Genomic DNA, 14,230 nt, shown 5'->3' on the forward strand with positions numbered 1-14,230 from the left:
TCCAAAGTCTTCATTTTGTTTTTCTTCAGCCATTCAGAGGAGGACTTGCTGGTGTGTTTTGGATCATTGTCCTGCTGCAGAACCCAAGTTCGTTTCAGCTTGAGGTCACGAACAGATGGCCGGACATTCTCCTTCAGGATTTTCTGATAGAGTGCAGAATTCATGGTTCCATCAATTATGGCAAGTCATCCAGGCTCTGAAGCTGCAAAGCAGCCTCAGACCATCACACTACCACCACCATGTTTGACTGCTGGTATGATGTTCTTTTTATGAAATGCTGTGTTGGTTTCACGCCAGATGTAACAGGACACACACCTTCCAAAAAGTTCAACTTTTGTCGCATCAGTCCACAGAATATTTACCCAAAAGTCTTGGGGATAATCAAGATATGTTTTGACAAATGTGAGACGAGCCTTTGTGTTCTTTTTGGTCAGCAATGGCTTTTTCCTTGGAACTCTCCCATGGATGCTGTTTTTGCCCAGTCACTTTCTTATTGTTGAATCATGAACACTGACCTTAATTGAGGCAAGTGAGGCCTGCAGTTCTTTAGATGTTGTTCTGGGTTCTTTTGTGACCTCCTGGATGAGTCGTCTTTGTGCTCTTGGAGTAATTTTTGTAGGCCGGCCACTCCTGGGAAGGTTCACCACTGTTCCAAGTTTTCTCCATTTGTGGATAATGGCTCTGACTGTGGATCACTGTAGTCCCAAAGCCTTAGAAATGGCTTTATAACCCTTTCCAGACTGATACATGTCAACTATTTTGTTTCTCATCCGTTTATGAATTTCTTAAGATCGCAGAACCTTTGTCAGACAGGTTCTATTTAAGTGATTTCTTGATTCAACAGGTCTTGCAGTAATCAGGCCTGGGTTTGGCTAGTGACATTTAACTCAGCTTTCTAAAATAATGTGGTTAATCACAATTCTTTCATGATTTAATAGGAGGGGGCAATTAATTTTTCATGTAGGGCCAGGTAGGTTTGGACAGCTTTTTTCCCTTAATAAATGAAATCATCATTTAAAAACTGCATTTTGTATTTACTTGCATTATCTTTGTGTAATATTAAAATTTGTTTGATGATCTGAATCTTTTAAGTGTGACAAATATGCAAAAAATGTAAAAATCAGGAAGGGGGCCAACAATTTTTCACACCACTGTACACATATATACACACACACAACAAAATGTGTGTGGTCACATCACTTTTTTTATTGGTTTATCTAAATTTGCAGTTGACTTACCTGCTCTTGTTGTAGGACATATGTTTGTGGTCATTGTGCCAATGTTGGGGAAAGTTACTTTAAAAAAAAATGCATTACAATATTGCATTACTCCCTAAAAAAGTAACTACTAGTTACTTTTTATGGAAAGTAATGCGTTACGTTATTTTTGTGTTACTTTTTTAATCTGGGCAGGGCATGCTTGTTTATTTTTAATATAAAAAAGTTCTATTTTTGGCGACTGTAAAGGCCCTTTCACACCAAAAGTGAAATGAATAAGCCTCAGGCTGAAGGGAAAGTAAATTCATGTCTGTACAGTAGAAAGCAGAAGAAGAAAGTTAATTCTTCATTTAATTATTGCAGGTTTGCATCATATTCTGAGTTCCATTTCAGTGTTTTTATTCATTTTGAGGAATACTGAATCTTTGTTTTGTTTTGTTTTTTTGTTTTTTTTGCGAGTGAAATGAATTAATGCACGTTTACATTTATTCTAGAACTACATCTCACTCCCGATTTCTCTCAACATGGAGACAGGAGAGCTGTCAATCAATAAATGGGGGGAAAAAGTAACTGGCGTTAATTATTTGAAAAACTAACTCAGATATTTTCTTGTAAATTAAAAAGTGTTACTTTACTAGTTACTTGAAAAAAGTAATCTGATTACGTAACTCACGTTACTTGTAATGCGTTACCCCCAACACTGATTGTGCATGGTGGTACTGCATTTCCTTTTGCATAAACCTAATACACTTGTGAGGATGTGAGCATTTAGCACCTCTAGAAGAACCTTGTGTAGGTGGGAAATGCACAACATAAAAATAAGAGCGTGACCACATTCTATAAGGGTGGATGTGGTTAGAACATTTAAGAGCTGCCAAGACACATTTATGCCAGAATCACTTCTCCGGTCAAGGATTGTTTGATGCTGCTGCTGCTGATCTGCCAGGCTGTATCACACTGATGTGAGTATGTCTTTCTGTCTGTACCAAAGTCTGGATTCTGGATTCTGTAAGATGCAAGTTCCTCAAATGAGAGTTCCTTTGACGCAAATTGATTTATTTTTTTTATTTTTTTGAGTAAATTTGATAGGTGCAAACAATACTTTTAGACTGGGTTAATTAGTAAACTTTTGGTTTAAGATGTAAATATTAGACTCTAAAATGCATTTTACATCTAAAAGTCTTGTTTTTTTATATTGTTTTTTAAATTTTAGTTGAAAATTTATTTACCGTGAAGAATTTGTTTAGTGACTGTTCTAACCTTTTTTTTTTTTTCAAACTTAGGTGCCTACATGTAACAAGCGAATGTTAGAAATGTGTTCATGCAGTGTGATTCATTTTTTGAAGTACAAAATGTAGTGTCATGCAATAATAAATAGCCTAATTAAAAATTCAAAAATGATTCTTAAAAATAATCATTAAAAAATGTTGTTTAGATTGTTTTAGAATTCACGTAGACATGTAGAATTACACTGAAGGGCACTGATTGACTTCTCTGTCAAATACATTAATGATCATGAGAAATCCACCATGAAAAAAATTAAAAACAACTTGCAGGGGCATAGCCTGCAATCTGGCAATATATACAAGAGATAAATCTGACTTGAGTAAAGCTGAGCAGAATTGAATATGGTATATTCTGTGGCAAAAAAAAAACATACAAAACTAACCTACTCTGACACACAGTTGTTGTTTTTTCTTTAGTGTCAAGGAAAAAGAAACAACTGATAAGAGTTTCTGATAAACAGAGGGGCAATTTCTCATTGTACTAACAGACCTGAAGAGAGTGGTAGAAGAATGAGGAAGTACTCTAGTAAAGCATAATCACAGACTGAGAACACAGGAAGGCAGTGGGTTAGTTAGTTAGACAAAGGGCATTTGACAACTGCTATTGCTGCTCCATTTGCACATCAGATATGATGACTAGTAGCCTATGCCAGAAGAGAGTTCTCTAGTGGCACAAAAATGTGATGACCCCCGTACAGAGAGCGATTCTGAAATAAATGAAATCGAGGCACCACTAGCAGAACAGACTAAATATATAACAATGCTTCAATTACTGATAAGTGTTGATAAATGATCATCAGCTAGTTAATTTATCTAGTCAAGAATTTACAACTTAGAAACTGTCTGACCAACATGGTAGGCTATTGTTTCTCCTTATGTTTAGTGGCGGGAAAATGTTTAAAGGGATAGTTCACACAAAAATGAAAATTCTGTCATCGTTTACTTTTTTTTTATTTTGAAAAATGTTGGTATCCAAACAGTTGATGGTAGCCATTGAATTCTATCTATAGTGTGAAAAATAAATAAATCAAAATCTACAGTCAACTGTTTGGTTACTAAGATTTTTCCACTTTTGTGTTCAACAAAGAAAGAAATTCATACAGGTTTGGGACAACTTGATGGTTAGTAAATGATGACAGAAGTTTGTCTTGACACACTTTTCTGGTTTTAACTGACATCTCTCTTTACCACAGACAAACAACATGAAGGTGAAAAGATGTTTAAAGCTGGTTTCTACCTTCTACGGCCTCCTCACTGTAAGTAAATGTAATTTGGTATATAATAAGCGAGTAGCCCACAAACAAATAAACGATTCACATTTTCTCTTTCACAAACTGTAGTTGGCTGGGGGCGCGACTGCAGGATTCGGTATATGGTCACAAATAAACAAAAAAACATCTGAGTTGTTAAACACAATCGATGGTACTACACTCACCATGATCCTGTCGATGGGGGCCCCGATGCTGATTGCTCTGGGCTGCATCTTCGCTCTGATGGCCTTGATTGGCTTTTGTGGCACTTTGAAGAAAAAAAGCTGGATGCTCTTGGTCGTGAGTGTCAAATATCAAAACGTTCTCAAAAATCGTGGCATAAACAAGTAGGCATATAAGCCAAATGTATAGCTGCCCTGTTTTAATTTGTCTGTTCTTTTTCATTTTCATTTCAGTTCTTTGTCGTTGTGCTTATCATCTTTATCCTCCAGCTCATCGCGGCAGTGTTTATCCTCCTCCCAAATTCTGTGGTAATCTAATTTTCATTGTGGAGAACTTTTATATATATATATATATATACACATATGGCATGGTTTATTAAATATATTCAAAGCTTTTATCAAAATATAACAAGTTTCTGTCATTATTAATTCAAATGAATTTTAAATGTTAAGCTATTTTAATAACATTTTTAGTTGTGATTTTTATTTATTTATTTATTTGTTTATTTTTGACACTTTGGCTCATTTTGATCTTTTAGAATCAGAAAGTGATTGCAAATCAAGAGGACAAACATTAAAATGTCAAATTTTTTGTGAAAGATTTCAGTTATGAACCAGAAATATACCCTTGGCCAACCAACCTTCCTTTTATGGTCAACAGAAAGAAAATGCCTTGAGCAGCTTAGGGGACAAATTCGTTGAAAGTCTTAAGAACTATGGCCAAGAAGACTCATCAATCACTACCATATGGGATGAAACTATGACCAAGGTAAGACTAGCCCTCATGCATGTCGGCTGAGTTCAATCTAATAAATATTACAGTTCTCATTTTTATGAATTTTAGCTGGAATGCTGTGGATACAAAGGCTATGATGACTTCACAAATTCAGCTTCTGTAAAGAGGAACTCAAAATATCCCAAACCATGCTGTGGTAAAGATACAAATTCAACATGTGGAAAAAAAGAAGCTAAGAGCGAGGTACTACATCATTGTGCCAAAAATACATCAAAAAGATGATGAATACATATTTTAATAAAGCTCTTTAATTCCTGCTATAGAACATGCATGGCTGCGTTCATGTGCTGTTTGATGAAAATATACCCATATCTGGAGCTTTGTCATTTCTGATCGGCATTCTAGAGGTAATAATATGTGACCCTTGAAATGCCCAAACTTTTAACAATTAGAAGGACAGAAATGTTTTTAATCATGCATCAGGAATGACGGATCTCACAGTGTTTTGAGAGAGCATTATTGATTCAGTTACTGCAGTATCATTTTCCTGAAGGCATCATACTCTAAATAATAATCGCTTCATGATGATGAGTATTTATAATTCAATTTCAACCCTGTTTTCCAGATTGTTGCCTTGTTTGTTTCGCTGAAAATCTACCGATGCTTGAGACGCTTACCTGATCTCCCAGACCCTTTTGAAAATAATCTGTGATAAACGACTATTTTTTATGAGTCTGTGAAAGTTCTTTGTGCTTTATTATTGCATTTGCCTTCAGTGCCTTCAGAAAATATTCCGATTTTTCTATGAGACATGATGTGTGAGAACAAAGAAAATAAATATCAATATAAATTTTTTTTATTAAAAATATCATTTACATTTACAAATATCATTATCTAGAGAAATGTAACACTTTAATTTTTCAATGTCTAACAAATATAAAAAAATATGTGCATAGTGGCTCCTCGTTTCATTCAGTAAAACTGATGCTTCTTTTTTAATAACTTGACTTACTGATAGAACAATGTGATTTAATAACAATGATTAATAACCTTGATAATGAGGTTATTAAAGATTTCTGTGAGTAAATCCTGTTGTGGAATAATTAAAAGCTGGAAAACTGATTAATCAGAGTTCTTTCTGTTCCTATTGTAAGACTATAAACTGCAGCTTTGACTTCATTCTGTTGTAAACTATATAATATGAAGAATAACTGCATAGCTTTATTTGTTTATTAATATGTTTCTTTTTTTGTATTGCACTTATGGATCAAAAAGCACCAGAAGCCTTACATTGCTGCAATACTGCCCACATGAGGATCATTTCCATCATTACAGTTTGGATCACTATCAAACCTAATAATCATCTGAACGCTATTATTCATATTCATAAGAGCATCATATTAGTTCTTTAAATTATTGTTATATATATTCAAATTAGATTTTTTTTGTCACGTTGCTATTTTATCTAGACATGCACTTGATTTATTTTCAAGAAACTAGAAAAACTAGATCGATTTCAGTGCTGATTATCATTGTTCTGTCATATGATTACTTTAAAAATACAGTTTAAAAATGTCAAATAATCTTCAGACAAGAGCATCCACACGTTCTGATTGAATGTATTAATATAAAATAATATAAGCACGATCATGTTTCTCAATGTGGGAAAAAAAAAAATCCAGGTGTATTCGGTCACTGTTTGACCTTCCTTCCTGACCCTGTGACCTCTGACCCTAAACCTACACACTGACATTGAGTTTGACCATTAGAGGGCAGCAGCTGGGAATCTGCCAGCATCTGCTTTCTTTCTGAATTCTGTGGGAATGTGGAGACTTCAAGCGATGGGACAGTCAGTAAAGACACTGCTTCTGCTTTGCTGTTGGTTGGTTGTGCTTTTGGGGTCATGGCCTTTACCGGGTAACTGATAGGCTGAAAAGAGAAGAAGTCCGGTACAGAGCGGTTGGTGGCGCTTGAGGTGCATAAATGAGACTTGACTCGTCCCTGACCAAGAGGACTCCTCCTGCCTGCGGTCGTCTGCGCTGTGGGTGGTGGGATTTTTGGCACTTGTGGCTCTTTTTCCATCATCTTCTCATCTTTCTCTTCACCTTGCGTGTGGAACTCGACCCCGGACAGTGGAGGACAGGTGCTGATGAGTCCTCCGCAGCTGCAGATGGTGCTCTGGGTGGTGTCCGGCCCGAGTCCAGACGGCATGGATCCAGCTGTGCCCGTGCTCCTCCCCACGCTCTTCTCTTCCTCATCCTCTGCGTCGGAGAAGGACGGGTCCGGGCTGACAGAGCGCGTCAAACGCTGCAGCTGGCCGGAGGTGCGCCGTAAGGCTCCGCCCATGAAGCCTGTGGGAGAGGGGGCAGAGCCCAGGAGCCGGTTAAAGAGGGCGAGGTTGTGATTCCGTGTCACAGATTCCTCCAGGTTTTCAGCAATCTCCTCCAGAGGCTGGAAATGCATGTCCTCTTTGGGAATTCTAGGGATTTGAAATGTCCAAAAAAAAAAAGGAAGTTATTTATTTATTTTCCACTTTAGCAATCATTTCAGAACATTAACATTGACATAAACCAGATGTGCTGCTGAATATTTGTATATATATATATATATATATATATATTATATAATAGTTGATATTTTTCAGTATTCCTAGATGACTGTACAGTTCAAAAGAACAGCATTTATTTAAAAAATAATATTTTTGTTACCATGTATAAGTCTTTACTGTTAATTGTGATTGAAATTATTCCTTTATTTCTATATATACACTACCAGTCAAAAGTTTTTGAACAGATGTTCAATGTTTTTTAACAAATTCTCATTTATTTTGATACAAAATACAGCAAAAAAAAGTAATATTGTGAAATATTTTGACTATTTAAAATAACTGCTTTCTATTTTAATATATTTTAAAATGTAATTTATTCCTGTGATCAAAGCTGAATTTTTAGCATCATTACTCTCAGTCACATGATCCATCAGAAATCATTCTAGCATTCTGATTTGCTGCTCAAAAACATTTATTATTATTATTATTATCATCATTATTATTATGTTGAAAACAACTGAGTAGATTTTTTTTTTCAGGTTTCTTTGATGAATAGAAAAGTTCAGAAAAACAGCGTTTATCTGAAATCTAAATCTTTTAAACGTCGTTATCATCACTTTTGATCAATTTAATGAATACTTGCTATATAAAAGTATTAATTTCTATAATTTCTTTCCCCCCAAAAAATAAAATAAAATTATACTGACTCCAAGCTTTTGAATGGTATAGTGCAGGGATCCTCAAATCTGGCCCACGAGATCCAGTTTCCTGCAGAGTTTAGCAGTAACCCTAATCAAACACACCTGAGCATGCTAATCAGTATCTTCAGGATCATTAGAAAATCACAGACAGGTGAGTTTGATCAGGGTTGGATCTAAACTCTGCAGCAGATTGGCCCTCCAGGGAAAGATTTGAGGAACCTTGGTATAGTGTATAATATTACAAATGATTTTATTTCAAATAAATGCTGATCTTTGGATCTTTCTATTCATCAAAGTATTCTGAAAAATTTACTCAACTATTTTAAATATTGATGATAATAATAATAAATAAAATTCTTGAACAGCAAATCAGCATATTATAATGATTTCTGAAGGATCATGTGACACTAAAGCCTGGAGGAATGATGCTGAAAAATCAGCTTTGATATCAGGAATAAATTACATTTTAAAATATTCAAATAGATAGCAGTTATATTAACAGTAAAAATATTTCACAATATTACTTCTTTTGCTGTATTTTGGATCAAATAAATGCAGGCTTGGTGAGCAGAAAAGAATTCTTTAAAAAACATTAAAAAATCGAATTGTTCAAAAACTTTTGACTGGTAGTGTGTGTGTATGCGCGCACGTTGAGGACATAAATTTGTATAATGACAAGGGTATGACAGGTATTACAAGGAGAAGGTGACTTCAGGACATTACCCCATGTCCCCACTTTTCAAAACGCTTATAAATCACGCAGAATGGAGTGTATTGAAAATCTGAAATAGCACAGTTTCCTGTAAGGGGTAGGGTTAGGTGTAAGGTTGGTGTAGGGCAATAGCACATACAGTTTGAACAGTATAAAAACCATTACGCCTATGGGATGTCTCCACTTTTCACAAAAACAAACGTGTGTGTGAGAGAGAGAGAGATTTTAATCTGTTTTGATTTTTTACAGATTGTTTGCAGTTGAGATGAAGTGAATATAAAGTAAACTGTATTTGTGTTCAGTGAGCACTGACGCCATGTCGAAGGTGGAGCCTTGGAAAGAGGGTTTGCGCAGCACGAAGAGCGTAGCGGCTGTGTATGGCGGACGAGGATTCGAATCATTCCAGTAACGATCTCTCTCCATCATGGGCAAATCTCCATACATCTCATCCACCGCCATCATAGACACCTTTTAAACACACATACATACATACATAGGGAACGACTCAGTGTGAACAAACAAACGAGTGTGTGTTTCTTGACAATGAAAGACAATTAGAATTGATTTGATATATGGTAAATAGTAAATAGAACCTGGAAGTTTCTATCAATCAACCAGTTGGTCTCAAAGTCATCATCATCCTCACCAAATGGATTTATGAGCTGCTCTGCCACCTGATAAATAATCACACAATGACATTAATGACTGAAGAAATGGCTAATATTGATAAAATTTGTCAGGGAATGATACGTTATTGGACAGGATCATATATGAAGAGGGAGAGGCATCTAATTAATATTTAAATCAAAGTAGGGATCCTGATTCCTGACCTTCAACCAGCCAGCATAGAAAAAGAATTGCAGAAGAGTAAAGATGGGGACGTAAAGGTCAAGGTCGTGACCCGGATAACCCTGACCTGGGTCCAGAAACTGACGACCAATCAGACACACCAGAAAGAAACTGTACACCGCCAGAGTCACAACCTGAGATTGACAAGAATATCGTTCATATTCACCATAAAACACATTCAGTGTCTCTTGTCTCAAGCATGTATCTGACCTGTGTGTAGACCAGCGGTATGCTGATCATGTCATAGTGAAAAAGCATGCTGCACTTCCCTCTGAAATCATTCAGCTCCTAGAAAAACAACACAGAAGACAGAAAACAGATGCATGGAATATTTTTTACACTAGACATTAGAACTGGTGTTCATATACTCTCATAAATACCGCCATGTAAAACCTCTAAAGGCCTTTTGTTACCTCCAACAGAAGTTTATAAGTATTGTCATCTTTGATTCTGCCCTCACAGCGGGCGACTGCGGCCAGGTTAGTGAACCACACACATGGGATCCAGTACTTATTATAGGGAGAGTGTAAACTCTCAAACTTCTTACGCTCTTCTCTTGTCATAAAACCTAGAAAGAGAGAGACGTTGCTCAGTGTCTAATATGGAAGCCAAAAAGTAACTGTGACATTTCGTCTTACAATTCTGACTTTATTCCTTGCATTTTTATGTCTCGTAATTTTGAGGGGTATTTTTGATTTAACTGAGTTCATATTTGGCATTTTGGAGTTGCCATCCCCCCCCGAAATACTTCTAAGTTTCACATTTCTGAGTTTTTTTTCTCTGAAATTTAAGGGGCACCTATGTTGTGGATAAAAAGATCTGTCTGTATCACATAATGCGCATTTCATTCAAGATATAGATATAAACTGAAATATAAATAATTCTGAGAAAAATAGTCTGAATTGCCAGATGTTAACTCAAAATAAAGTTAAAAAAAATAAAGTATGAATTGTGTTGTAAACTTGCAGTTCTCAGTAAGTGATCCAGTCTTTTAAATTCAGTTTTTGTTGTTGTTGTTGTTGTTGTTTTACACAATTCTGAGAAAAGAAGTCAGAATTTAAAAGAAATTGAGAAAGAATTCAATATTTAAAAGCTGTTAACTCAAAATTCTGAGAAAAAATAAAAAATATAAAAGATGTTAACTCAAAATTCTGAGAAAAAATCAAAATTTAAAAGATGTTAACACAAAATTCTGAGAAAAAATCCAAGTATTAAGATGTTAACTCAAAATTCTGAGAAAAAATCAAAATATAAGAGATGTTAACTCAAAATTCTGAGAAAAAAATCAAAATATAAGAGATGTTAACTCAAAATTCTGAGAAAAAAAAATTAAAAATATAGATGTTAACTCAAAATTCTGAAAAAAAATCTAAATTTAAAAGATGTTAACTCAAAATTCTGGAAAAAAAATCTAAATTTAAAAGATGTTAACTCAAAATTCTGAGAAAAAAAATTTAAAATATAGATGTTAACTCAAAATTCTGAAAAAAATAAATAAATTTAAAAGATGTTAACTCAAAATTCTGAGAAAAAAATCTAAATATAAGAGATGTTAACTCAAAATTCTGAGAAAAAAAAAATAAAAAATATAGATGTTAACTCAACTCAAAATTCTGAAAAAAAATCTAAATTTAAAAGATTTTAACTCAAAATTCTGAAAAAAAAAATCAGAATTGCAAGATGTTAACTCAAAATTTTGAGGAAAAAAGCAGAAATGCAATATGTAAACTCAGAATTTAGAAATCATATTTGCGAGAAATAAATGTGAAATAAACAATTAAATATATAATTAACAACAGTTACAACAAACAGCTATTTCTGTTACTGTTAGCTACTGAACATTAGGTGAGTCATGGCTTGCCATAGTTTTAGGTGGTTGCTAGGGCATTGTTTGGATGTTCTGGTTTGTTGCTATGGTGTTGCTAGACTGTTGCAGTTACTAGTGTGTTGTAAACTCACTTACCTGCTTCGACGACGTGATCCATGGTGGGGAATCTCTTGAAGACGGCCGTGCTGACGGAGCGCAGGATCAGGAGCGCGGACAGACTGGCGTAGCGCATCAGTGTGCGGCGCAGCAGCCTGCCGTGCTCGTCCCCACCCTGAACGCCCCCCGAGAGCGTGCACATGATCCTGTCCGGCAGCGGGATGGAGGTGTACTGATTCCACCAGCGGTTCACTATTAATGTCACGTAAAACCCTGCGGTAACATAAAACAAAAACATGTTTCTTTGGGAATATATATATATATATATATATATATATATATATATTAAGTTTTGTAAAAACATATTTACATCATCCTCCCAGACATTACATAATTTTGGGGGGAAAATAACATCAACAAACAGCATTGATGAATCCTGTGTTGTTTTGTTGTATTAGCTAGTTTATTTTATTTTTTTTAAATATATACTTTTATTCAGCAATGATGCATTAAATTGATTAATTGTGACCATAAATGCTTTTAAATTGTTACAAAACTTTTTTATTTAAAATAAATGTTGATCTTTTGAACTTTTTCTTCATCAAAGAATTCTGAAAAAACACCATGATTTAACACTGAAAGCTGGAGTAATGGTTGCTGAAAATTCAGCTTTGCATCACAAAAATAAATCGTATTTTAAAACATATTCATAAACAAATCAGTTATTTTAAATTGTGATAATATTTCACAATATTACTGTTTTTACTGTATTTTTGTTCAAATAAATGCAGCCTTGGAGAGCAGGCGTGTATAAATGAGGGATATTTATTCATCTGATGATCTTAAAACGTTAAAACATGTTCAGCATCCCGGGAGATGCGTACCTAATACGAAGGACATTGGGATGAGACTGGCATAGTTGTTGCAGTAAATAGAAAGCTTTTCAAAGTATCTCTTCTGATCGTCCACAAGAAAGAATCTGGTGAAGAAAATGACAAAAGTAAAGCATAACTCAAAATCAAAGCATCAGATGAGGACAGTATCACAGCCACGCACCTGTATGTGATGCTGATTGCCGTGTACATGGCGAAGAAAGCCAGGAACTCTTTGTACAGGACCTTATAGATGCTTCCCTTCCAGGCCAGCAGCAGTTTGGAGAAGCCGCAGAAGCGAGCATTGGCCACTCTGGCGGTGTAAGTGACGGTCATCACGCACAAACTCAACGTGTCACTGCTTCCTGACAAAAACAAGGTCCGAAGAGAAGATTAATAGACGTTCAGGAACACAACACAGTCGAGAGTCATTTTTGATATGATTTATTTATACTTTTTTTTTTTTTTTAATTGAAAGCAGGGGGAAACACTTTGTAGTAATAAAAATAATACAATGCTGAACAGAAGAGTAGTTCATTCTCATTGATATGTGAATATATAAGAACAAATTTTAAATAAAATTTGTCATTTGAATGAATTTTTGTATTAATATTTTACAAAACTGGTGTCTATTAATCAATACACGATCATCGTACAATTTTTCATTTTTATTTATTTTTAATTCTACATATTATTTTTTCTTCACACACAAACTTATTTTTGCTGTTTTAGAACATGTATTAACGCTAATATACATGGGCCGTCCCAATTACATGTAGGTAACTGCATCAAACTAAATTTACAAAAGTGAATTTATAAGCATATTAAATCCAAGTTTAGTTCTACTTTAATGTTTCAAATAACTTTTGAGAAAATAAAATGTCAAAATATGGGTAAAATAACATTCCATTGTCATTCAGAGTAAAATATATTTATGTAAAAATGAAACAACATACTTGTTCTGACATGTACACGTTAAAATATATAAAAGAATAAGTGATCATACTAAATTTGATTATATTTTAGATGATTAAAAACCTCTTGCTGACAAATGGGTAAAACCTAGTGGTTTAAAGGATGGTGGCAAAGATTTGTAAAGATTTCAAATGAGTTTGTGTTCAAATTTAAATTAATTAGACAATTTAAATATGCATGACAAGAACAACATTTTTTCTGTAGTTCATGGTAAAAATCTATGATGCTCATTATTTTTTGCTCATAAAAATAAAATGAAAGAAGACACGTATGAAAAAATATCAATTTAAAGCTATATTGAATACATATTTATATGAATTTATATTAGATTTCTTATTAAATATATAACTATATAAACTTTTTGAGTTTTTATGTATTTGGCTGAGGATGGCATAAAACTTTATGTTTAGTGCATATGTGAAGATATCCTGCTGTGGATCTCGTGGGACATGCGCTTTGTCATCTAAAACACAGAAGCAGGTGTAAATGTGGGCATATAGGCTTACTTCCAGAAAAACATGCTGAACTGCCACAGGTGTTTATTTTTCCACGAGATTTCACATGCATGCGCTCTAAACAATTACGCACAAGAAACTACTTCAGAATAATTTCTGCCATAAACTCTTATTCAATTACCAACATACACTGTCACAATACTGTTCCTTTAGTATTGTTTTTACAATAAATGACTTTACGTAAACATAATCACTTAATGTGACTATAAGGGTTCTTACCTTTTCTCCTCAGCCTCAGAGGAATAAAATAATTCACAAGATGTTCCAGAGGAGCTGCATGTTATGTGTCCAGACAGGCTGCGTGTGTTTCTGTCGTTCATTATGTTCTGCCAGGAGCTCGAGGGTCAAACGCACCTCCTTCACGAGGAGGTGGGACATCATCTCTGCATCCTCCCAGACGCATCCAGAGCTAAGATCAGAAGCAAATGCCACATTATAAACACATTATCTCTTCTCTGCAAAA

The 14,230-nt window shown here is 34.7% G+C and overlaps 2 protein-coding genes across 6 annotated transcripts; one reads left to right on the forward strand and one right to left on the reverse strand.

The window, feature by feature from the left end:
* Nucleotides 1–1,126: 1,126 nt before the first annotated feature.
* LOC131548544 (tetraspanin-1-like) lies at nt 1,127–5,424 on the forward strand. Of its 3 annotated transcripts, XM_058789922.1 has the most exons (8): nt 1,127–2,179; nt 3,697–3,759; nt 3,844–4,053; nt 4,170–4,244; nt 4,597–4,704; nt 4,780–4,914; nt 4,995–5,078; nt 5,297–5,424. In XM_058789922.1, exons 2-8 carry the CDS (start codon nt 3,706–3,708, stop codon nt 5,381–5,383), a joined length of 753 nt encoding a protein of 250 aa, XP_058645905.1. In that variant the 5' UTR covers nt 1,127–2,179; nt 3,697–3,705; the 3' UTR covers nt 5,384–5,424. The 3 variants fall into 3 exon arrangements, with proteins under 3 accessions (XP_058645905.1, XP_058645895.1, XP_058645912.1); XM_058789912.1 differs by having other exon boundaries at nt 1,127–3,759; XM_058789929.1 differs by lacking the exon at nt 4,995–5,078 and having other exon boundaries at nt 1,127–3,759; nt 5,297–5,383.
* Nucleotides 5,425–6,357: 933 nt separating this feature from the next.
* On the reverse strand, nt 6,358–14,097 carry best2 (bestrophin 2). Of its 3 annotated transcripts, XM_058789859.1 has the most exons (11): nt 13,987–14,050; nt 13,759–13,824; nt 12,462–12,642; nt 12,290–12,384; nt 11,445–11,678; nt 9,895–10,049; nt 9,692–9,769; nt 9,463–9,615; nt 9,226–9,306; nt 8,946–9,100; nt 6,358–7,150 (listed from the first exon to the last, which is right to left on the reverse strand). In XM_058789859.1, exons 2-11 carry the CDS (start codon nt 13,817–13,819, stop codon nt 6,364–6,366), a joined length of 1,980 nt encoding a protein of 659 aa, XP_058645842.1. In that variant the 5' UTR covers nt 13,820–13,824; nt 13,987–14,050; the 3' UTR covers nt 6,358–6,363. The 3 variants fall into 3 exon arrangements, with proteins under 3 accessions (XP_058645842.1, XP_058645851.1, XP_058645858.1); XM_058789868.1 differs by lacking the exon at nt 13,759–13,824 and having other exon boundaries at nt 13,987–14,097; XM_058789875.1 differs by lacking the exon at nt 13,759–13,824 and having other exon boundaries at nt 12,462–12,638; nt 13,987–14,056.
* Between the last annotated feature and the right edge of the window lie 133 nt (nt 14,098–14,230).

This window comes from Onychostoma macrolepis, chromosome 01, assembly GCF_012432095.1.
Source record: "Onychostoma macrolepis isolate SWU-2019 chromosome 01, ASM1243209v1, whole genome shotgun sequence".
In the NCBI taxonomy this organism is placed as follows: Eukaryota; Metazoa; Chordata; class Actinopteri; order Cypriniformes; family Cyprinidae; genus Onychostoma; species Onychostoma macrolepis.

Coding starts and splice junctions, on each gene's coding strand:
- LOC131548544 (XM_058789912.1), top strand. CDS start 3,706: ATGAAGGTGAAAAGATGTTTAAAGCTGGTTTCTACCTTCTACGGCCTC. Junction 4,054..4,169: donor AAAGCTGGATGCTCTTGGTC/GTGAGTGTCAAA, acceptor TTTTCATTTCAG/TTCTTTGTCGTTGTGCTTAT. Junction 4,245..4,596: donor TCCTCCTCCCAAATTCTGTG/GTAATCTAATTT, acceptor TATGGTCAACAG/AAAGAAAATGCCTTGAGCAG.
- best2 (XM_058789859.1), bottom strand. CDS start 13,819: ATGCATGTGAAATCTCGTGGAAAAATAAACACCTGTGGCAGTTCAGCA. Junction 10,050..11,444: donor GGATCACGTCGTCGAAGCAG/GTAAGTGAGTTT, acceptor CTCTCTTTCTAG/GTTTTATGACAAGAGAAGAG. Junction 7,151..8,945: donor GGCTCCACCTTCGACATGGC/GTCAGTGCTCAC, acceptor TCAAATCCCTAG/AATTCCCAAAGAGGACATGC.